The following is a 25,061-nucleotide window of genomic DNA, read 5'->3' on the forward strand; positions in this document are numbered from 1 at the left end:
GCACACTAATTATATTGCATCTTTATTTCATTTTCTGGTTCCATTACACTGTTGTGCTGTAATCATCCCCACCCTGCAGATCATCTGCAGGCCCGCAGAATTGCTTCTCCTTTTTTGGAGAAGCCCAGAACACATGCACTATCTGTCATCTCTCAATCCCCTTCCCAACTGCTGGTCCTCCTATTGATAAGATCATGTGGTTGCCCAAGATAAAAATGTAGGACCCCTTCTAGATGCCCGTCTTCTCATGGCCCCCCATGAAATACACAGTCAGGGGTGGCCCTATGTCTACCTCCAAGTTTGTGTTCAAATGGCACCGCTCTCCTTGTCTCGCCCTCCCCCAACCCATATCCACCGGCACTTCCATAGCTGAGAGACCAGTCACTCCCGCCTGGAACTTGTCAGTAAGTGCTTCCTGATTAATGTCCACTATGCTTCCTACTCCATAAACCTCGAGAGAAGAATCCATTCTAAAAACACTTCTCCTGAAATCCACCTCAACCATTATATTAAGGACGATTCAACATGGTGGGAAAGGAATATTAAGATGGAGGTAACTTCCATGCCCATAAACACAACCATACTACAGTTCCCAAACCCAGATCCAGGAAGCGCTGAAACCTCATGGAAGATCCAAAGGAACTTAAAGCATGGAACTGGACGGATACTGATGTATTTTCATAGTAGCATGATTCACAATAGCAGAAAGACGGAAGCCAGCCAAGTGCTCATTGATGGATGAGTGGATCAACAAAGTGCAGTCTGTCCACCTAGAGACATCATACCAAGTGAAGCCACATCAGTCAGAAAGAGAGGGACAAATATATATCCCCTATATGGGAATCTAAAATCTGACACAAATGAACCTAGCTATGAAAGAGAAACAGAGACTCAAAGACATAGAGAACAGACTCACAGTTGCCAAGGAGGAGGGGTGGGAAGGATGGATTGGGAATTGGGGTTAACAGATACAAATTATTATATACATAATGGATAAACAATAAGGTGTTACTATATGGCACAGGGAAGTATATTCAGTACCCTGTAACAAGCCATAATGGAAAAGAATATGAAAAAGAATATATACACACACACACACATATATAGGCCACTTTGCTTACAGCAAAAATTAATGCAACATGGTAAATTAACTATACTCCAATAAATAGTTTATTTTAGATGAGGTCTATCCATATGGTGGCATATTATTCAGCCCTGAAAAGGAAGGAGAGTCTGTCACATGCTATAACATGGATGAAGCCTGAGGACATTATAAGTGAAATTAACCCAACATAAGACAAATACTACACAGTTTCAGTGATAGAAGATACTTACAGTAGCCAAATTCACAGAGACAGCAGAATAGTGGTTGTCAGAAGCTAGAGGATTGGGAGGAAATGGGAGGTTGTTTAAAGGGGTGTCAAGTGTCAGTTTCTGAAGCTAAAAAGACTTCAGGAGATGGATGGTGGTGACGGTTGTACAACAGAGTGATATACTTAATGCCAGTGAACTGTATGCTTAAAAGTGGTTAAAACGGTAAAGCTCATGTTATATATATATATATAGTAATAATATATATATTAATACAAAAAGTGATTTAAAAAAAAAACCTCAGAGAAGAGGTACCAGTTAGGGACACTGTCACAGAGCTGCTGCTTGCTCTGTCTTTCAGCAAAGCCCCGGAGGTACTGTTAGTGAAACTGCCAGCCTCCCATCCAACCTAGAAATGGAAGGAAGATCCAAAGAGACTTAAGAAAAGCACCTCATAAAAAAGTTCCTTTTATTACATAGCAAAACACTTGAAATCATATCAACATACTCCTCACTTAATTCAAACACTAAGCTCCATTAGCATACAGGGCATGTTTTGTTATAAATGAATGTTGGTTTAAAAATAGGTTCCAGAATTGCCTTTTCAGTATCATAATTCTGAGAAAGTGATTCTAAAAAGACTGTTTCACCAGATTCCCCCACGAAAACTGCAGGGACTTCTCCACGGCCTTCCTGAATCAAGTTCCCATCTGTCTCCAAAGAACGAATTATCTGTATAAATGTCAGATTCTTTCCCCATTTCTTAACACCTTCCTGTGGTTCCTCAGGGACAGCACAATAATGTCCAGCTCTGGAGTGTGACAGGCAACAAGCTGGGCCATTGGAGAATTGCATTTGGGACATCTGGTCACCCAGAGTAGGCGCCTGGCTTGACTCCCAGCTCCACTCCCTGTTGTCTTGAAGACCTCCTGTCAATCTCAACCTCTCTGGCCTCAGCTTATTTCATCTGTAAACTGGAGACAATAACAGCTGCTGACTCTTAGAGTTGTTGTGAGAATTAAAAGAACTGGTGTCTGTGAATGGCTCAGGCAGTGTTGTACACATAGTGTTAGCAACAGGTATCGTTTGGATATACAAGGATTTTCAGGATGTGGCCCCAGTCTACTTTTCCCAAGCACAACTTCTGCCCTGGATTCTCCTCCATGGATCATCCCACTGGCTCATCCTCACCAATAAACCACACCGCTGATGCCTCCTGCTTTGCATGTACTGTTCCTTCTGTCTGTACACCCTCCACCCTCTGTCACATGTTGACCCAGCAAACTCTTTAAGGGATGTCACTTTACCACTGATGGCTTTCCTAGCTCCCGGACGGACGGACACCCACTTTCCTCTGTGTTTCCAATAGCACTTACCCACGGTCAAAGCAATCCCCACCGTGGACATGGATCTGTTTACCTGGCTCCCCAGGTAAGGGCTCCTGGGAGGCAGGGGCTACTGGTCCCTGCATACCTGGCCTCAAGCAGAGGACCTGGCACATAGAAGACACCCAAGAAAAGCTGAATGAATGAATGAAGACAACATAAAAAGAGTGGCACCGACACCAAGAATGAAGAGAGAGGAAAGGATAAGACAAGCTAGAGTTGCACCAGGCTTCATAAAGGAAGAAGCATGTACTCCAGGGAAAGGAAGAGAAGCAAAGTTTTTTTAGTTTTTTTGTCTTTTTGCCTTTTCTAGGGCCCCTCCCATGGCTCATGGAGGTTCCCAGGCTAGGGGTCTCATCGGAGCTGTAGCCACCAGCCTACGCCAGAGCCACAGCAACGCAGGGTCCGAGCCTCATCTGTGACCTACACCACAGCTCACGGCAACGCCGGATCCTTAACCCACCGAGCAAGGCCAGGGATCAAACCCGCAACCTCATGGTTCCTAGTTGGATTCGTTAACCACTGAGCCATGATGGGAACTCTGAGAAGCAAAGTTTTAATCTCAGGAAGGAAGGAATCAAAGGACCCTGAACAAACGGTGACGTCGTGTGCAGACCATCCGAGGCTTACAGGGCCCGAGCCATTGATGCGCATAAGTTTAGACATGAAAACACAGAGACAAATGATGGGGCATCATGTGCCTAGAGCCTCATCTGTATCTCAAAATGCACTCACACCTCAGTAAATTGGGTGGTGCACCCCAGGGGGCTGTGCCCTGGGCCAAGGAGAAGGGCAGAGACACAGCAAATTAAATGGGGACTGGCAGCCAAGCTCAGCATCGTGGCTTTCTCGATGCCTCTCTCTTGTCACTGAGCCAGCAGTAAAGGAGCAATCTGAGATTCCCCTCAGCATGAGGGGAGATGGATAAAGAACCCAGGCTGGGGTGGAGGACGGGGTTACTAGATGCTCAGGAATTCAGGAGCTGATAGGCTTTAATCTTCAGATTTTGGTGTGCTGAGTTCTCCTCAAAAACCCAGGACACGTTTCACGTGGTCACCTGACAGGCACCTGACAGGCAAAGCCAGCCAAAACTGGGGTCACCAACCTGAACGAGATGCTGTGTCCTGTGAGAGGTCAACAGAGGGACACGTGGGCTCAGGCCCCCAAGACAACACGAAAGAGCATCACAAGGAAGGGGCCTCACTTGTGCCCGGACACACGGATGCAGACCCAGGCTGACGCCCCGCTCTCGAGAGGACCAGCGGGTGCCCACCGCAGGGAGCATGCGCAAGGGGGCGGGCTCGATGAGCAGCTGCTCAGCCCCGGCGTCTGATCGACACCCGCCAGCCCGGAAGCTGAGCTAAAAATAAACACGCAGGGGCCGAAGGAGGAAAGGGAGCAAGAGAGGGAACTGAGAGGGTGCCGATGGGCCTCCAAGGACAAGAGAGCAGGTCAGCCCCCCCACACACACCACGCACGCATGCACGCACGCACACACACACACACCACACACATACACACGCCACACCCACACACCACACATATACACACGCCACACCCACACACCACACATATACATGTACACACACATACACATACATAACACACGCATCACAGACATATACACATACATATACGCACATACATACATACCACACACACGTATACACACACACCACACATACACACCATACCCACTCACCACACACATACACATACACACACATAACATGCACATATTCACATACATACATATACATATACATACACCACTCACATACATATATACGCACACCACATACACAGCACACACTCATGTACACACACATACACACAACACATACATACACATGATGTGCATACATGCGTACACACACACCACACACATGCACACACACCACTCACACATACAGACAGACACACCACGTATACCCTCTCCAGATACACACAGGTACACAGGGCTGGGGGGGCGGGGGTGCTGTTTAGTGTAATACAGCAGAGCGCCAAGCCAAGACTGGGCTTCTTGGGGTTCAAAAGGCATAGATAGCATTTGGTGAGAAATTTACAATATGAGCAAGTGCCTGGGGGATGTCATTTAATGAGAAATGAAAGAAACAACATTGAATCTAAAAGTAATTGTGGTAACAATTTATGTATAGAAAAAGCCTAGAAAAATACATTTAAAAATTAACAGTGGTTATTTTGGAGTGGCAGGATTAGAGCCAATTCTGGTATTTCTCTTCAGGTATTTATATATTATACAAAGGGGGGAGAAGCACACTCTCCTTAATTTATAGAAGCAAGCTCATACGCACTGTACAGAAAGCCAACGTTTTCAAAAACATTCGAGAAAATCGTTATGAAATCTGAGAGACGAATGTAGCCTGCAAGGCTAGCTGTGTTTCTGAACGAAGGGACATGTTGAGACAATCTGAAAAACCTCATTAGCTGGTTGCTTACTATCATGCGAACATTCAGAACCACGGAGACCTATCTTTGAATACAAAGAAAAACCCAAAGCAATCAAGCAGAAATTCACCGTCCTCTTCCTGCTATTCATCCATTGACCGAAATATCAGAATACGCCCCGAAGAAAATGTTCAATATTTAAGAAGAAGAAGAATCTAGTAAACCCAAAAAGTGAGGACAAAGAAAAAAAAAATCTGCCAGAAGCAACAAGGTTCAGCAAGAACTGATTATATAGCAAGGCTTAAAAGAATAAATTAACACTGCATTTTCCACGTCCCTCGAAAGGGTCACTCTCCATGGAACACAGAACATTCTTTTCTCCAGAAGCTGTAAAGTAAAAAAACAGATTCTTAAAATCATATTAAATAATATTATACTCTATTTTATTTGTTTCTTTTTAATAATGATTTTTATTTTTTTCCATTATAGCTGGTTTACAGTTACAAAAGCGTGTTATTATATTAGCGCTTCCTGGGAAGAAAGTTCTCAAGAGTTCCCACATAGTAATAAGCTGTTGTTTCCATGGCTATTTGTTTAAGAATGAGTAATTCCTATGAAAGGTGTGTCTTCTATTTTCCAAATCTACAGCAGGGGGTGGCCAACCCAGAAGAGCCTATGATGCAAATGTGCCTTCATTGGCAGTGACTAAGCAAAGGCAGGGGCTGTGTGGCTGGCGCCCCAGAGGGAAGGCTGGCTGGGAAGAAGGAGTGGCATGAGGTCATCACCTCACAGGCGTTTATTGATCTCTCTGCACTGGGGAGGGTGGGGGAGCACCTAGCTTCTAACCTGGAACGCTGAATTTAACTCAGGAGTATAAAAATACTGGGTGGGAACAGGATCAGCAGCATCTTGGGAACCCTGGGACGCAGGTTCGATCCCCAGCCTGGCACAGTGGGTTAAGGATCCAGCATTGCCCCAGCTGCCGTGTAGGTCGTGACTGTGGCTGGGATCTGATCTCTGGCCAGGGAACTCCATGTGCCGCAGGGCGACCAAAAAAAAGAAAAAGACTGCTGGGTGGTTTTTGTCTCCCTAAATAGAAACAAGGCCCCCTCCCACTTCAGAGGTCTCCCCTTCAGGACGGCAGTAACATCAAGGGTCTAGGGCATGGAACCAGCTCTTTGCCCTACGCTATGCCCCTACCCAGGCCACCCCTCAACCCCCACTCTCCCAATGCCTGTCAGGGGAGTTTCAGGTCCCTATTCCCCCAGGACCTCTTCGTGGGGAGATGCTGACTTCATCTCCATCTGCATTAATGACCCACCTCTCCAGGCCGGATGCTGTGCGGGCTGCGGAGGGCAGATGAGATTTGGGACCGGGAAGAGGCTGCTAAATAATGGATAAAAAGAGGCGCCACCAGCCTTCCAATACCTAATTATTTGCTTGCCTAAATCCAATAAGAAAAACAGCCCCGTGAAAGCAAAGGAGGACAACGAGGCTCATTCTTCTCAAACCTTCAGGAAATTCTGGTTCAGAAAGAGAGGGCTGGGGTCTGGGATGCGGGTGCAGACCGAGCTGGCCCCCCTGCAAGCCTAAACCATCACAGGTGTTCCCACCAGGCGAGGTGGGTGGGAAGGGGGGCAGAGGTGGGGGACGCCCATGGGGGTAGAGGATGGGGCGGCTCATCCTGGGCACAGGACAGTGTGCCCTCCCTGCCTTTGGGCTGCCACACGGTCTTCTGTTCTCGGCCCTACAAGGCCCTGGGAGAAGCTCTCCTCCCGGACCCAGGACGCCCACCCAGTTCATCCCACACTCAGCCCTCCTCTGCACCCGGGAACTAGCCTCATCTCAACGGATGGCCACAAAGTCTGGTTCCATCTTTGCCGTGGAAGCCCACCGCCTGGCTTTTATTCTCCCCAATCATCTGTCACCATTGCAAAATCACTTGGAAAAAACAAAACATATTTGAATAAAATCAGCAGATCATCCAACTGACACAGGTGGACTGTCTCCACTTGGGCACCCTGCTGTGACAGCGAGCCACAGTGTTGCAAGAGGTTGCCATTGGGGGGAGCTGGATAAAGGGGACAGAGGCGCGCTCTCTATTACTCCTGTACTGTATCAGGTACATTATTCCTGTTTGCATGCCAATCAACAATTCCCTCAATTCAAACGTCCACTAAAGAAAATCCGAAGAACCTATGTTGTAAGATTCCTGTGAACAGAGACCAACCAAGAGGTCCTCCCACACGAGGATCAAGACAGGCATACAGACTGAGCCTGGCTGCCGTCAACACTGCTGTCATGCCTTTATTCAGCAAATATATATGTCATCTCTCAGTGCACCGGTTACCACTCCAGGCGTTATACCATCGACCTCAGCTGTTCTCAGAAAATGAACAATGATGAGAGAGAAATCACTGAGAAGCCCTTTGGGGACTGACAGTTGCATTTGTTTTAACGGAGATGAAAATATTTATATATCCATTAAATAAGCACACTATTTACAAGAGGACATTGCTCCAATAACAATTCGTCAGCTACCAGAGTTCCAGCTGTCAAGACACCATGAGGCTGGTGAGACCAATATGGGGGTTCCTTTCAAAACTAAAAATGGGAGTTCCTGCCATGGCTCAGTGGTAATGAACCCAGCTAGTATCCATGAGGACTCAGGGTCAGTCCCTGGCCTCACTCTGTGGGTTAAGGATCCGGCATTGCTGTGGCTGTGGTGTAGGCCAGCAGCTGCAGCTCCGATTGGACCCCTAGTCTGAAAACTTCCATATGCCACAGGTGCAGCCCTAAAAAGACCAAAAAAAAACCCCCAACCTAACAGTGGAACTACCACATGATCCAGCAATCCCACTCTTGGGTATATACCCAGAGAAAACCATAATTCAAAAAGATACACACACCCCAATGTTCACTGCAGCACTATTTACAACAGCCAAGACATGGAAGCCACCTAAATGCCCTTCGACAGAGAACTGGATAAAGAATTCCATATATGCAATGGAATATTATTCAGCTGTTAAAAAAAATTTTTTTTAAAAGAATGAAATCATGCTGTTTGCAGCAACAAGGATGGACCTAGAGATTATCATACTAAGTGAAGTGACAAACATCATATGATATCACTTATACATAGAATCTAATTTTTAAAATAACACAAATGAACTTATTTACAAAACGGAACAGACTCACAGATTTCAAGAACAAACTTATGGCCACCAAAGGGGAAAGGCGGGAGAGAAATAATTAGGAATTTAGGATTAACATATACACACTACTAGATATAAAATAGGTAAGTCACAAGGACCGGGAACTCTATTCAATATGCTGTAAATAATCTGTATGCGGAAAAGATCTGAAAAAGAACGAACTGTGTATACGCACAACTGCATCACTTTGCTGTACACCTGAAACTAACACATCATTGTCAGCAACACCGTTTTCACAATTAACATTTTTTAAGTTTTACTGAAGTTGACTTGATTGACAAGGTTGGGATCATTTCTCCTGCACAACAACGTGACCCAGTCCTACCTACACACGTCCATTCGCTCCGATTCTCTGCTGTACACCTGAAACCGACAGAGCCTTGTAAAGCCACCGTACACTCCAATAAAATGTTAATGATTACTCTTTTAGAAAGACAGAAAGCGGTGGATTCCCAGCCACCGCCTCTGACCACCTACTACCCACGGCAGGCTTCCTCCATTCCCTCTGCTCTTCACATATTTAACAGCCAGTTTCTCAAGAGGCCGAGAGAGAGACCCTGGTACTTGGTTTGCTTCAAAATGAGTTCTCAAAACTCTGTGTACCTTTGATCCAGAACGTTCCCGAGAGCTTCAACAAGCAAATGTGCTCCTTGCCATGACAACCCTCATTTAACACAGGTGCTTTGTTTGGCCGCTCTTATTTGTTTAGACTCGATGTAGCTCTCAACTAGTTTAAACAGCCCTTTGGAGCTACCATGGTGACCTTCCCATAACTCAGAAGGACCAAGGACACCGTCCCCGGAACAGAGGGACAGAGGTTTAAAGGACTGATGATCTTCCTTGGCATACTTATGGCTGCTTATACGTATCAAAGTATTTTTTTTTAATTTTTTTTTAAGACCACAGGTGCGGCATATGGAAGTTCCCAGACTAGGGGTCGAATTGGCCAGCCACAGCCACAGCCACACCAGATCCAAGCCGTATCTACGACCTACACCACAGCTCACGGCAACACCAGATCCTTAACCCACTGAGCGAGGCCGGGGATCGAACCGCATCCTCGTGGATGCCAGTCAGGTTCATTTCCACTGAGCCGCCATGGGAACTCCCATATCCAAGTATTTTTCATCCATGATCTCATTTGCTTCTTACAATACGTATCAATACTTTTTACATGAAGAAACTGAAACTCTCTCAAATACTGATCAATTCTTGATGACTCTGGAATGGATGGTTCAAGATGATTTTAGGCTTTTTCTGCCCTCGTCCTAGCTTTCAGGATATTTATCCCATTTCTACCAGGGACCAAGCCATAATTTAGGAGAAAGAACAGGTCTTGAGGCAAGGAAGTCAAGTTACAGCCCAGCTCCGTAACTCATGGGTAGCCTTGAATTTAGCTTCCTGGACCCTCAGACTCTCCAACTGTGACATGGGGTGACACCCACCTTGCAGGGCCGAACGGATGATTAAATGCAAGGGTCTGATTAGTCTCTGTAGTGGCTGCTCAAAACATTATCCCTTGTGTCAAAAGCTGTTTTTAAAATAAAATTCATTCAACAAGAGCAAGAAATTAACCACCAACATGAAATCTGAGGATGATCAGAGAATTTTAATTATCTGCAAGAATCCCTGGGTAATTGAGAATTGTCTTTAATAAGTGGCTGCCTCAGAAATGCCCAGACAAGCAGGAGAATTTCTTGTTTGCGTTCGTTTGTCTGAGGTGGTAAAGAAACGCCACCCTGTTATGTTACCCTTTGATTAGAACTCCCCCCAATAAAGCTCAGCATGGGTGGAGTTCTCCTTGTGGCTCAGCAGGTTAAGAACCTGACACAGTGTCCAGGAGGATGCAGGTTCAATCCCTGGCCTCACTCAGTGGGTTAAGGATCCAGCGTGGCCACAAAGCTGCGGCATAGATCGCAGATGCGGCTCGGATCTGTGCTGCTGTGGCTGTGGCTGTGGCTGCAGCTTGAATTCAACTCCTAGCCTTGAAACTTCCATATGCTGCAGGTGTGGCCCTTTAAAAAAGAAAAAAAAAAAAAAAAAAAAAAAAAAAAAACACCTCTACATGCAAATGAAATCCACAGAATTCTAAGTACGTCCTCATCAGATTTCCAAATCATGCTGTACCTGCACAGGCAGTTCAGGAATGATTCTTCTGCCCTGTCCGTGGCAAAGACGACTGGGAAACGAGTGCACCGGTTCACCTCCTGGGAAGAGCTCCACCTTACGAGCCACATCTAAATGGCCAAATTTCGAAGAAGATGAAATACAACAAATACATCTGGAGTGAATATACTGACCACTGCTTTCTGCCTTGTCTGCCATTAGCCATGAAGGCTAAACTTTTCAAATTATAGTCTGAGTGCCAGGGGGCAGGCGGGGGGCGGGGGGGGGGGTAGGTGAAGCGGATTACAATGGCACTTCTTCCTGACCCGTCAGTGTCTTCAAGGGAGACCGGGAACCATCCAGAAATGTCTGAGTTCCTGCGGCTTCTTCTCTGCACACTGGAGAGCCCTTGGGGAGAAGGCTGAAAAGCACTTCTAAGGGCGAAGGAAAATACCAGTTGTTTGATCACCCATCTGCCAAGGCCTGTGCTAGGCGTTTGCACAGTCATCATAGTTAATTTCTTACTTATTCAAAGATCATGAGAAGAAGGCAGGGAACAGCCAAGGACTCTTATTACTGTTTTGAGATACATTTTAACTAGATTTTCAGAACCCAACTCAGCATTTCTATCACATCCTTTGAGTCTCAGGCCCTAAGTGAGAAAAAAAGCACCAGCAACTTGATAGTGAAAACACAGCAGTGGCAACCTGAGACGTGAGAAAATAGGTTGATATAGATAGAGCTGTGCTGGCAGGGTATGAATTCCTGTTATTTACTTCAAAAGGTCAACTTCTGAATGTAAACAAATGACCAGATTTACTAATAAACACTAATAAGCACCAATACATTTATATATATATTTAATACTTAGAGTTTATTTTCATTTTCTAACCCAATGAGTCAGGAAATAAGTTTGCTCCCGAATTCCAACCACGCTTTGCTTGACAGAATTTTGCCAAGAGATGCACCTTCTCTAGAGGAATGCCCATTTCTTCTTCCCAGGCCATTCAGAATGTTCCTTGTCTGTGCTGCTAAGTTCTGCCCTCTGAGTTGTTCTCACCAACTTGAGAGGACCCCATTACCTTAAGTGGTTAGAATAAAAGCTCCCTGAGTCAAATCAAGCCACTGAGCCTGCTGTGTCTGTCCTTTGACCCCTTCCCTTTCTAATAAAACGTAGGACAAAGAAATATTAGGGAGTGCATGCCAATGAAATATACAAATGAAGAAACTCCCGTCACGGCTCAGTGGTTAACGAACCCGACTAGCATCCCTGAGGATGTGGGTTTGATCCCTGGCCTTGCTCAGTGGGTTAAGGATCCGGCGTTGCCATGAGCTGTGGTGTAGGTCGCAGACGCAGCTCGGATCCCGCGTTGCTGTGGTTGTGGTGTACCCGGCAGCTGTAAGTCCAATTCAACCTCTAGCCTGGGAACCTCCATAGGCTGCAGGTGCAGCTCTTAAAAAAAAAAAAAAAAAAAAAAAAAAGAAAGAAAGAAAGAAAGAAAAGAAATATACAAATGTCAACTCTCTATTTTGCTGTCCCTGTTACTATCGTATTTTATACCCACCCAGCAGGGCTGCCTTGAGACTCTCACAAATACGGTCAAAAGCGTATCACGGCAGTTTCAAAAACTCTTAACAGGCCAGAAATACAAATGGTCCATTCAGGACACCATGCCCACACAAGAATCATTTATTTTTCATGAAATTAACAGAATGGGGGCTTGGGCAAAACACTCAAACCACTGTGAACACACACTTATCTCCTTTCGTTGATTCACAAAGGCGCTAAGGATCTTGCTGCGGGCGGAAGATGTACGAAAAGTGTCGGGCAGGAGGATGCAGGGGAGTGGAAATCAGAGCAGAGCGTTGACTGTGCACTTAAGAAACAGAGATGCTGCCAGGACTAGCAGTGCTGGGCTTCTGTGACAAGCAACTAACTTCGTCCAAAGATGTGGCCACACAGTATCGTCTGCACCCCGTGACGCTAACCTGCTGTTGGGAGCATGAGTCAATTACAACCATGGAGGAAGAATGACTAACGTAACTGCTAGTGCACTGCTTGGGAGTATGCTTACTTTAAAAACATCTCTCGAGGGAAAAACAGAGAAAGGACAAAGGGAATTGGGGCTCAACAGATACTACGACGTATAGAATAGATAGACAAGGGAACTATATGCAATGTCTTATACCTACAATGAAAAAGAATATGAGAAAGAATATATATACACACGCACATATATATAACTGACTCGCTTTGCTGTACACCCCAAACACTGTAAATCAACTGTATTTCCACTGAATTTTTTGTTGTTGTTGTTTGTCTTTTCTAGGGCCGCACTCGTGGCATATGGAGTTTCCCAGGCTAGGGGTCTAATCGGAGCTGTAGCCGCCGGCCTACACCCCAGCTCACGGCAACGCCAGATCCTTAACCCACTGATCGAGGCCAGGGATCAAATCCGCAACCTCATAGTTCCTAGTCGAATTTGTTAACCACTGCGCCACGACGGGAACTCCCTAAATTTTTTTTAATTAAAAAATTAAAAATAAAACATCTCTCGTCACCAGTCAGAATAGCCATCATCAGAAAGTCTACAAACAAAAAATGCTGTAGAGAGCACGGAGAAAAGAGAGCCCTCCTACACCGTTGGTGGGAATGTCAGCTGGTACAACCACTATGGAGGTTCCTTAAAAAACTAAATATAGAACTACCACATGATCCAAAAATCCCACTCCTGGGCATATAGCCAGCGAAAACACTAATTGATAAAGATACATTCATTCCAGTGTTCACTGCAGCACTATTTACAATAGCCAAGACATAGAAGCCACCTAAATGCCCACCGACAGAGGACTGGATGAAGAAAATGTGATATATATATATATAAAATAGATATATTTCAGCCAAAAAAATGAAATAATGTAGCAACATGGATGGACCTAGAAATTAACATACTAAGTGAAGTCAGACAGAGAAAGCCAAATACCATATGAGATCACTAATATGCAGAATCTAATAAAAAATTATTAAAAGAAGTTACAAAACAGATTCAAAGATTTTGAAACCAAAATTAAGGTTACCAAAGGGGAAATGTAGGGTGAGGGATAAATTAGGGGTTGGGACTGACACACACACACTACTAGAGACAAAAGAGGTTACAAGGACCTACTGCATAGCACAGGGAAATCTACTCAATACTGTTAATAACTTTTACAGGAAAAGAATCTGAAAAGGGGTGGATATACACATATGTATAACTGATTTACTTTGCCTGACACCTGAAACTAACACAACTTTGTAAAATTTATTTTTAAAAAAATACTCCAATAAAATTTATTTTATGTTTATTTTTATTTTAAAAAAAAAAAAATTTTTGTCTTTTTGTCTTTTCTAGGGCCACGCCTACGGCATATGGAGGTTCCCAGGCTAGGGGTCTAATCGGAGCTGTAGCTGCCGGCCTCTGCCACAGCCACAACAACGTGGGATCTGAGCCGCGGCTGCAACCTACACCACAGCTCTCGGCAACGCCGGATCCTTAACCCACTGAGCAAGGGCAGGGATCGAACCCGCAACCTCATCGTTCCTAGTCGGATTCATTAACCACTGAGCCATGACGGGAACTCCTAAAAATTTTTAATTAAAAAAATCTCCAATAAAATTAATTTTTTGGAAAAAATCTCTCAGCATTCCCACTGTGGCACAATGGGTTAAGGAACTGGCATTGCTGCAGCTGTGGCTGGCGTAGGTTGTAGCTCCAGCTTCGATTGGATCCCTGGCCCAGGAACTTCTACATGCCGTGGGTGCAACCAAAACAAGAAAGAAAAGAAAAGAAACCCATCTTTCATTAAACTGCTACTCCAAAGAGCAAAAGGCATCAGATGATCCACCTACTCTGATGAATCTCTTCATCTCCCTATCTCACCTCTGCATCCTTGTCCTTCCTACTCTCTTTGAAAATTAAATTCAGCAACAAAACACAACTTAGCACAGGATGCATATCCTCACAGTTCCCAGGTGCCCTGCACTGTCCCCAAGCATAGCTGCTTAATGCACATGAAACATGGTCTACAAGGCTGCCTTGCTGGTAACGATGGAACACATGGACAGTCCCTATACGGGAAAAGAACGGTCCACGACGGTGACTCCCTGAGCCAGGCGCGTGATGCTATCAAACATTCCCTTACGGCCAGGACAGGTGAGGGAGAGGAGGTGCTGGTGGGATCCCTGCCTCTCCTTTTCTCTTCCTCCCAGGAAACAAAGACCCTGTCTTCCAGAGTCCACACTGAGCTTCCAAGAGATCAGATCTGACAAAGTTCTGAACCAGCAAGTCCTCAGAAACAGCCCAAGTTTCTTCAACAATAAAATGTAGGGAGAGAGGACGGCAAGCTCCCATCCTCACCTTTCTGTGCATTTCCTAGGATGACCGTGGATTCTGGGACCCCTGGGCGTCTCCTAACTATCCTACAGAATAAAGTTTACCATGATTCTGAAGTAGGGATGTGTATTACTCTGCATTTTTCCAACCTCAGAACAAATCTGATTTCCGATGCTTTTGTAATGAACTCACAAACCTAGGATTGTTTGCGAACATGCTGGCTCCAGGTAGATTTATATTTGGGGCTTTGGTTGCCAGGAAAATCCAAGACTCCCATGTTTGGCATCTGGTCCGTATTGTTATTCCTTTGGATCTGAGCAAGACTCGAGTTGCTGTAGAGATGGATTTGCAAGAAACACTCTGACCATCAGATTTTCCTACACCTTTGATCTCTGCTCCTCAAGTTTCACCAAGACTGAAATGAACCCAAAGAAGCAGAGAAAAATCTCTCTCTTTAAAAAAATCATTTCATCATAGAAACTTAAAAACAACCGTAGGAAGCTTTCATCTGATTCAGAAACTATGAAAGAGAAATCCGCCAGTAAAAGACTGGAATAAGAAAAAAACAGAATAAACACAGGAGATCTCTGCCTTCAAATGTCTACATCATCTACTGTGGAATTATCTTCGTGGTCATTTCAAACAAGGATTGTCATGAAGATACAGGAAATGTGAGGACTACATGGGGTGTGTGTTTCAATTTTCTACAGCTGATGTGTCAAAATAAAGGGACAACTTCTATGTAAACACTTTTTGAACGGAAAAGCAAATAATGGACTTGTCCTAGTAATATCTTGTCTGTTTCATAATCTACGGATAGAATCACAAATCATATAGAGAACATCATCCCCAACAAGCCCACTGTTGTGAAAACAAACCACGACATTCAAATCAACTTTTGTTTTATTCCACCAAATTCGGGTCTCCCGCCAACACAGCAGCAGACTGGGGTACAGTGACTGCTCTAATGTGGTTATGTCTTTCTTTGAAACTTAAGTGATATTGATCTTCTGATAAAATGAAATCCTGACCGCCTTAGTAAAAGGTTAAAAGTGAGGACAGACCCCATTTTATCATTCTGTTTGCAAGAATACAGTTGACGAAGACACAGGAATACAGTCCAGCAAGGAATGACCATCCCTTTGACCCCAGCATGAATCCTTATACCTCCTTCCTGGACCCCAGCAGCAGGGGGCTTCCTCCCCCTCGCTCATCAGCTGCTTGCTCGTCCGTCTGCTCCTGCAAGAATGCTGGCTTTGTGAAAGCTTGGACCTTAAGGCACCCGCTGACAGCACCTAAAATAGAGCCTGGCACGTCAGATCAGCAGATTGGCTCAATAAGCATTGCCGATGGAAGGAGGAAACGCACTGACTTTGCTCCTAAGAAATGAAATGGAGCAAACGGTCTCACCCTTTCGTGATACCATTCAACCAGCTCTGTCTCCTGCCACCTCTTGGTCAGGTTCAATGTCAAAGGGTGTGCCAGGACAGATTCACTCTTGCTGGTTGGTTGTTCTCTGGTCATTCAAAGAGGCAACCCGATATAAAATGATGCAGGCAAATAGGTCCTACTGTACAGCACAGGGAACTATATCCAGTCTCCTGGGACAGACCATGATGGAAAAGAACATAAAACCAAGAATGTGTGTGTATGTGTGTGTGTGTGTGTGTACACATATGTACATGTGTACACATGTATACGTGTGTGTGTGTATATATCTGAGTCACTTTGCTGTACAGTAGAATTTGGCACAATATTGCAAATCAACTACACTTTATTAAGAATTTTTAAATAAATATATAAATAAAAAGATAACACACAGGAACCTCTTCTTTATCTATTCCCGTGCTCGGGTCTCCTCTGCTTGTTGAAGATAAACATTTGTATTAGTTTCCTGTTGATCCATCGAGTGTTTCTCTACGCAAATATTAGCAAATTCCATGATAAAGTGTCACATCCCATCTTCCTTACACAAGGGTACCACACTCTATACACTGTCCTCCACCTGGCTTCTGGCACTTGGCCATGTACCTGGCCCGCGTTCTCCATCAGAAGTCAGGCCTTCCTCACTCCCCGTTACCAACTGCACAGAGGTCCCCTGTCCACATACACCTGCTTCAACCACTCCCTGCTGCCTGATGGACAGTCGGTGGCTTCTGATGTTTCCATGTTACACACAAAGCTTCAGGGACAGCCTGGCACAAGTGTCATCTCATTCATTGCCCATTCAGGAAAGACCCACAGGCCAGGACTGTGCACCTGTAAGGTTGGTTCACACGGACAGATTCCTCTCTACACAATTGTTAAAAAATATTGTTGGGAGGTTTGACGATCGTTGTACAACTATAAATGTAATAAAGTTCATTGAGTTAAAAAAATATATTGTTAGGGGGCAACAAAGAGGGGGTGAAATCTTAAATGAATGTGTGTGGTGTTAGGTCACCAGAATTTTTTCCATTCCTGTCAAAGGGAATGCTAACCTAATTCTTTATTTTCATTAAACCCAGACTCTTTTTAAAAGTTAAATCCATGTAGCATTCTCCGGATGGTGGTGGGAATTCAGTTTTCCTCTTCTGCTTCCACCCATCAATTCTCTAGGCTAACAGATTTTCCCTCTAGCAACCTATTAGAGGAAAACAGGCCCTCTAAAAAAGCCTTGAAAACCTAGTTAATATGAAGGAAATTAAATTTTTATAAGCGCATTCAGGGGTTCTAAATCAGCAGCAAATACTTTTTTCATCACAATACCCAAAGTAGCACAGAAAGAAAAACATAAATGAATATTTAAAAACCTTATTCATTCCAATTCAGCCCCCCCAAACGAGTTTATAGTCTCAGAGTTTTTTAGTAATTCATGACTTTTTTTTCACAGTGAGAATCTAAAACTAGAAAAATGATGCCCATCTGCAGAATTAATGAAAAGGTCCTCTTTCCACCTCTTCGAGAGAAGCAGGAGGAAACCACATACATTCACATGAGACTCTCAGCTTTTAGGAAATCGAATCGCTAACTCAGGATACTTACTGCAGTCAAGGAGCATGAGAGCAATGGTCTGCTTTTGTACCAGCACAGTTTGCTACATGTATGAGACTAAACTCGACGCTCTGTTTGATGTAGAGTTGACCCTTGCACGACATGGCAAGTGGGGTCTGGAAGTCGAAAATCCAAGGATAATTGAGAATGGTCCTTCCATATCCATGCTTCGGAATCCCAAAGATCAACCACCTGCAGATCAACCAACCGCAGATGGTGCAGCACTAGGAGTATTTACTGGCGAAAAATAACCTCTGTATAAGTGGACCCACGTAGTTCAAATCCATGCTGTTCAAAGGTCAACTACACTTTTGCATAATGCCTTCAAAGGCTTTTTAAAACCATGTGGCACGGTCAGCATAATATCCTCCCTGTGCCAGTGACTGTACACTTGGATTCTAGGGACAGTTCGTTAATCACTCACTCATCCTTCTCCACCAAAGACATGCACCTGCATATTTTCAGCTGCTGTCTTCACACGAGCCCCAAACTGGAACCAGACAAATGTCCATCAGGGGTAGAATGGGTATGTAAATTTCATGCACCAGAACACCACACAGCAACAGAGGGAAAGTGAATAATTTATGTATGCAACAACAGGAATGAACCCCACAAAATAGAACGATGATTCCACTTACAGGGAATTCAGATCAGGCAAAACTAACTTATGGTGACAGAGGTCAGAAGAGTGTTACCTTGGAGTTCCCACTGCGGCTCCAGTGGGTTACAAACCCAGCTAGTATCCATGAGGATGCAGGTTCAATCCCTGGTTTCGCTCAGGGGGTTAAGGATCCAGCATTGTCGTGAGCTGCAGTGTAGGTCGCAGAAGCAGCTCAGATCTGGCGTTGCTGGGCCTGTGGTGTAGGCTGGCGGCTACAGCTCCGATTCTGCCTCTAGCCTGGGAATTTCCATATGCTGCAGGTGCGGCCCTAAAAAGAAAAAAAAAATAGTGTTACCTTTGGGCTTGGGGGGGGGGTGTTGTTTCAACAGGGAAAAGGGAGACCAGGGAGCCGTCTAAGGTGATGGAATTGCTCTGTATCTTGATCTAAGTGGTCATTACATGGGTTAAAATTTTTTTGAGATCTGGCAACTTTACTACATGTAAATTATACCTCAACATCCCGAGCTGGTCAGCTAGCATCCTAACCAAAAAGTCCTTACTCTCCAAGTGGCAACTAGAAGCACTTCTGCTCTCTGTAATTAAGTAATATTAGATCTTCAGCTAGCTAGGTCCTCAGAAGTGATTTTTTTTTCCTTGGGGAAATCGGTGGTTTGCTAATTAGCATCATACGTGTTCAGAATGGGGTAAATAAGGAGTGGAGGTTCCACTGTGGTGCAGTAGGTTAAGAATCTGACGGCAGTGGCTCGGGTCACTGCAGAGGTGCAGGTTTGATCCCCGACCCAGCACAGTGGGTTAAAGGACCCCGCATTGCTGCAGCTGCGAGCTCGGATGCAATCCCTGACCCAGGAACTTCCATGAGCTGCAGGTGCAGCCATTTAAAAAAAAAAAAAAAAGAAGAATGGGGTAAAATATTTTTGAGATACTCCCTGTCCTGCTACATACTCTGCTCTTAGAACATGCTGGGGGTGAGGGGGGTATGCTTTCCATACTTTGTAAACGATCAGCAAACACTGCTGATCTGATACCCCTGTTCTACCAGCCACTGGACCCTCCCCTTTCCCACCACGCCAACCTCTTCCTGGGACCCGGATGGCTCATCTTAACCCTCTCGCTTGAGGCAGGGACGACTGGCTGCTTGGGAAAGGGGGAGGCTCCCAGAACAAGTGCTGTCACAAGTCCTCACATCTCTGCCTGGTGCCCGAGGACTCGGGGATGGAAGGTCCATCAGCCAGAGGAGCTGAGTTCTGGGACCTCAGGCCTGGACACCCCCTCAGAGACGCCTGGATCTCCTCTAGGGGATAAATCTGCCCAAAAGCCTTAGCTCTCCATCCTCCTTCCGCTATGCCCCACCTACCAAACACACGTGCATGCATGTGTGCACGCACACACACACACACACACACACACACCCATCCTCAAGTCTCTGCCCTCACCCCCCACCCACGCAAACAAGTAGCTGGTATAGTCATCCATTCAACAAAAATTCAGAGTCGGGGCAAAATGGTGAAGATGGATTTCCTTTAAAGACACATCCATTCCAGGAGTGCTTATCGTATAAACAACAATACTTACTGAGTAATACTCCGATCAGAACTTATCCTCTTTCTCCCTCTAAGTCAATTAGTACTGACCAGAGAGAGGGGAGAACCCAGAAGGCACCCAGGATGCTGGGGAACACCTAGTCCCGGGGGGAGGGGACCAAGGGGCCACGGCCCAGGCCTGATGTCACTTTCCCTGCCTGGGTCCCTCCCTCTGGGTACCGGAGGAGGGACGTGCCTGGCTGGAGGAGGGTGAGGGTGGCCCCTTCCGCCACCCTACTCTTTGGAACCTGCTGGAAGCCCACCCCCTGCTCTCTCCCCTAAGCCGGCGCAGCCTGACACAGAGGTTCAGAAGTAGGAAGGCCTTCCCTGCGACTTCCCACAGGCCTCCAATTAGCTTTGCTCAGGAATAAAGCTGATGTTTTGGCCTCCGTCTGTCTGAGCCCTCAGCCCTAGTTCTCAGCTGGTTCAGAGCTTAGGGAAAAAGGCGGGTTCTTAATGCGCCCCCATAACACGGTGGCCTGGGGCAGGCCTGGTGGGATGAGGCTTGGGGGGGGGGGGCTGCACGATGCAGAGAATGAGCCCCTTGCAGGGACCTCGGGCTGGAGCACCTGATACCCAACAGGTAGTCAGTGCAGCACTTTTCCATTCTTTTGATCTGCAACAATGGGCATTTCCTAGGCAGTAAGCTGAGAAACCCAGGATTTAGTCTTCTTGAATAAAACATCAGAGTCTCAAGCGACAAAACAAAATGAAATGGGGGGGAATAAATTAGAAGCTTGGGATCAACAGATACACACTTCTATTTATAAAACAGATAAACAACAAGGACCTACTGCGTAGCACAGAGAACTAGATTCAGTATCTTGTAATAGCCTATAATGGAAAAAAAATCTGAAAAAGAATGGAATATATATATATACATATTACATACATGTATGTATGTATGTATAACTGAATCACTTTGCTGTATACCTGAAACTAACAGACACGATAAATCAACCACACTTCAATTAAAAAGACCCAAAAAACATGAAATCAAAAAGACTGCCAAAGCCCTACCTTTCTCTCTGGCAAGGGTACAATTTATTTAACCAGCTTAACGCTTGCTTTGCCCAACCTACAGGTTGACCTATGGGTCAAAGCCAGTGTGAGGCAACCCTAACTTGTCTCGACTGATCCCATGAGCCAAACTGCTTCCAAATTTCCATCTCACCCTGCTCTATAAGGCCATAGTTGGTGTCTATCAACTCTGAATCCTCCTGCTCCAAGAACAAGAGACCAATGAACAAAATCGGAGCAGCATTCCCTCAGGGCATTAAACACCCAACAACACGCCTCAGAGACCATCCAGGCGGTCCTGCCTCCTCGCTCCTCACATAAAACCACTTTAGCAACACAAGTAAATTCAGTGCAGGACCTGACCACGCCGGGGAAGCTGCACATGAACCGGATATGAAAAAACTGGCGTGTTAGTTGTGATCCTGTTATGTGGGTTCTATGGGGAAACTTTCTTCCTTCCTTCCTTCCATCCCTCTCTCCTTCCTTCTTTCATTGGCAGGATGGGAGGGTGGATGTATCCATAGGAGGTATTATCAGGGGTAGAATGTCAAAGTATCTTCTTTTAATGTAACTGACACATGTTGATTGGAAACACTTATATACAGTAGTAGCACGATGACCTCTGCGCTGTTAGCCGGCACCAGCCACGGCTCACGTAATTACCCTTTCTCTCTGCTGGTGAGAAGCTGTATTTCCATCTACTCTCTGAGCGACTTTCAAGCAGACAGCACAGTATGTTAACGACAGTCCGCCGTGCTGTGTATTAGATCCTCAGAACTTGCTCATCTTCTAACTGCAAGTCTGCAGCCTTTGATCAACAGCCCCCCAGTACCCCCCCTCTCCAGCCCCCGGCAACCACTGTTCCACGCTCTGCTCCTACTAGTTCAGCTTTTTTAGATTTCACAAGTAAGCGGCAGCAGCCAGTATCTGTCTTTCTCATTCTGACTTAGCTCCCTTAGCATAATGCCCTTCAGGTCCATCCATGTTGCGGCAAATGGCAGGGATTCCTTTCTTCTCATGGCTAAACGATATCCCATCATATAAACACCCTGTCTTCTTTACCCGTTCAAATGTTGATGGACGCCTAGCTTGTTTCCACTCTTAGTTATGGCGAATAATGCTGTGACAAGATATCTTAAATTTACTTTAAAATATCTTGGCATGTGTTACAAATGGAGTGAGTTAAATAAGCAAATGAATGAATGGCTCTCTTGACCCAAGGTACACACAGCAAGTGAGTGGAGAGCTGGTTAGGAGCATGTAGGCTTCCACTCATGGTTTACAAGGGACCCTTTACAACGTTTGATACCTTCTACATCAGAGGACCTACTCAACCTTCCAGAAGCTTCCACCCACTCAGCTTTGGACGGTCTCTGTGTACTCAAATTAGTACGGCAAGCTGCGCTTCGATGCAAAGAATAAGTTGCTAGATTGGCCCTCTCAGATCCAAATGACCGAGTAGTGGCCAAAGAGTCATTGAACATTGGTCAGAATAGACCTTTGTTCCAAGTTTTTACAACCATATCAACGTACCAAGAAACTAGAATCTCTCATAACACAGTAACACGACCTAACTGAATTAGTGTATAATCATACAATAATAACTAGGTACCAGGGGCTATCCCAAGTGTTTGACAAGAATGATCTTAGTTAATCACTGCAACATCCAAAGAGATCCCTGTCCCCATCCTACAGATGAAGTGACCACAGCACAGAGAGTTCAAGAAACTTGCTACAACCACAGAGCCCTAGGGACAGTGTCACCTAGGATGACTCTGCCACATGTGCTCCTCACGGTCACACTCCATTTCTGCGTGGTCACCCCGACTTCTCCCAGCTTTTTAACTGGGAGAAATGGCCCAGGGATGCTTCTCATTGCTGTTCATAAGAACAGTACAGAAGAATGAAAACAGAGAGAGAAAAATAAAATCTACCCCATGGGCCAAAACCACATGTCCAAGGTCAGAAAAATGTTTCACTTTGTTTTTCTCATGAAAAATTCAAATCATTTGGGCACTGCCTAACTCTCGTCTCCAGGCAAACATGGACTAGAGATCTAGGCAGCTCTGCAATTACCCCTCTAGAGAACTATCTGGAAGCTCCCCACTGGGCAGCAGAGGCCCAAGCTGCCCTTCCAGCCTTGGGTCCCGAGGTGAGAGACAGCTGCCAGCCATGGCCTTCATGGGTGGCTCTGGGAGGTTCTGCAGAAAAGTCTTCGAAAGCAAGCGAGGAAGAAAGGAAGGAAGCAAGAAGCAAGGAAGAGGGAGAGAGGGAGGAAGGAAAGAAAAAGAAGAGTCTTCACATACAAGCACAAGAAATAAAGCAGGATGCAGTCAACGCTTCCTCTCTAACGCTTCCAGTCCTGACAACTTTGAATAAAGCTTTATAATTACTCCGCTAACCTTGTCCCTTTGCTGTCTGCCCGCTATCTAGAGAGGAGACAGTTAGGCAAGAGCAGAGGAGGGGGCATGGGGCCAGATGGCAGGAAACCATGCAAACAGCACGGTCTGTGGGTGGATAAAGAAAAGAGGGACCCTCCAGACTGATAGGAAAGCACACATTTTGGGGCGAGACGTGCCCTCGGGGAAGTCAAAGAAAGGTGGAAAGGAGCGCAGATCTCTAATGTCCAATGTAACCTGTTGCTCATTATGCCCTCATTATAATAAAATTAGCCATGCAGATCAGAAGTACCCATCATGCACCGGCACCATGACACTTCTGATAAAACTAAATAAGGACAAAAATCCCTCCTCCCTTCGGGAAGGTGGAGCTGGGATGAAAATTATGGAATACGACTCCCAAACCCCACCTTCCCAGTGACTACGCTGCCCATCAGTTAGATGCCCCATATGACCAGTGTGCCAAAAAAACGCAGGGCAGCTGCCCACATCCCTGCCTGCCTCTCCTTAAGAGGTGTATCTCTCACTTAAATAAACCCTCAGTTTTCTTCCTCAATGTCTATCTCGTTTCTGAATTCCTTCTGCGACGAGACAAGAACCTACCCTTCGGGAGCAGCTTCAAAGCTAAAATGAGATGCAAGACTAAAAAAATCAGGCTGAACCAACCAATCCTAGAAAAGGTGAGGTGTCTAAGGATGAACTGGGGACCGTGGCTGTTGGGATGGTCCCTGGGGCGGTTCCACAGTCCCTTCCCTCCATTAAGCGAACAGGAATAAGAGTATCATCTCGTGTCATCTTAGAAGCCACTGGATTCTCCAAGGACACCAGAATCCAGCTGAGATACAGCATATGCAACATCTGAAGGCCTTGGGGAAGGACAGACAGAAAACCAGAGCAAAGGGAAGCAAGAAGGAAGAAAAGCAGAAAGGAAGGAACCCCCAGCTCCAGAGGGTTCAGTAATTATTGGCATGGATGTTTCTGCAAAGGGCCTTGCTCACAAAAAGAAAAAGGATTTATATCTTGGCTCCTGTCGCTCCTTGAAAAACCAGAGCTTCCTCAGATATCAGAGGGCTGAATACGGAGGGTCAAACGTAAGACAGAGGCCACAGTTCCCTTCGGCAATAAAAACGAACACAAGCCTCTACAAAAACCAAGAGTCTTCCCGCACAGAACACCAGCCTTTCACTAGCTGGGAACTTCGCGTTCCTTCCCAAAATTTATTATCGTGAAAATGAGTATCTGACACTCACCAAATGCCAACAGCAGGCCTCTATCTGCTATTATGACTACATCATTTGTTCACCTCTGAGCCGACTTTCAAAACATTGTTCCCTTCGGCCCAGAAAACAACAGTCAGGCGTGAAGATAAGGAAGGCAATTCAAAGTTATACGAACAGTAAAAATAAATTAGTGATATAATTTTCTGCCGTTGTCAAGGCATATGCTTCATGGTTTTTACATTAAAAAGACTGGGAACGCTTTTTTTTTTTTTTTTTATGACAGCAGGGTGCAAATCCGATGGTTATAAAGGCGAAAGGCAAGTCAGGAAAAGACCTTGGGACCGTCTCCTGCCTAAAAAAATATGTGTGGAAACTTCTAGGCAGTGAA

At 45.4% G+C, this 25,061-nt stretch overlaps 1 protein-coding gene and 1 pseudogene across 8 annotated transcripts in view; both read right to left on the reverse strand.

Annotated features, from left to right (window-relative positions):
* CAMK1D (calcium/calmodulin dependent protein kinase ID) overlaps positions 1-25,061 on the reverse strand; it is a 433,657-nt gene that overhangs the window by 331,883 nt on the left and 76,713 nt on the right. Inside the window, exon 1 of one of the 8 annotated variants that reach the window (XM_084978729.1) lies at positions 17,824-18,164. The exons of 6 other annotated variants lie outside the window; for them this stretch is intronic. Coding sequence is in view for 1 of the 2 variants with exons in the window: in XM_021063980.2 (XP_020919639.1) it covers positions 8,646-8,659 (14 nt within the window). In the remaining variant the exon portion in view is untranslated. Of the gene's footprint in view, positions 1-8,645; positions 8,731-17,823; positions 18,165-25,061 lie in introns of those variants that run through there. One more of the 8 variants, XM_021063980.2, reaches the window with a different exon arrangement.
* On the reverse strand, positions 17,171-17,304 carry LOC146399578 (U6atac minor spliceosomal RNA; annotated as a pseudogene).

The sequence above is a fragment of the Sus scrofa genome, chromosome 10, assembly GCF_054392235.1.
Source record: "Sus scrofa isolate SSC_HxYL_T2T_F1_AM1 chromosome 10, Sscrofa_HxYL_maternal_Yorkshire_Landrace_v2.0, whole genome shotgun sequence".
Classification (NCBI taxonomy): Eukaryota; Metazoa; Chordata; class Mammalia; order Artiodactyla; family Suidae; genus Sus; species Sus scrofa.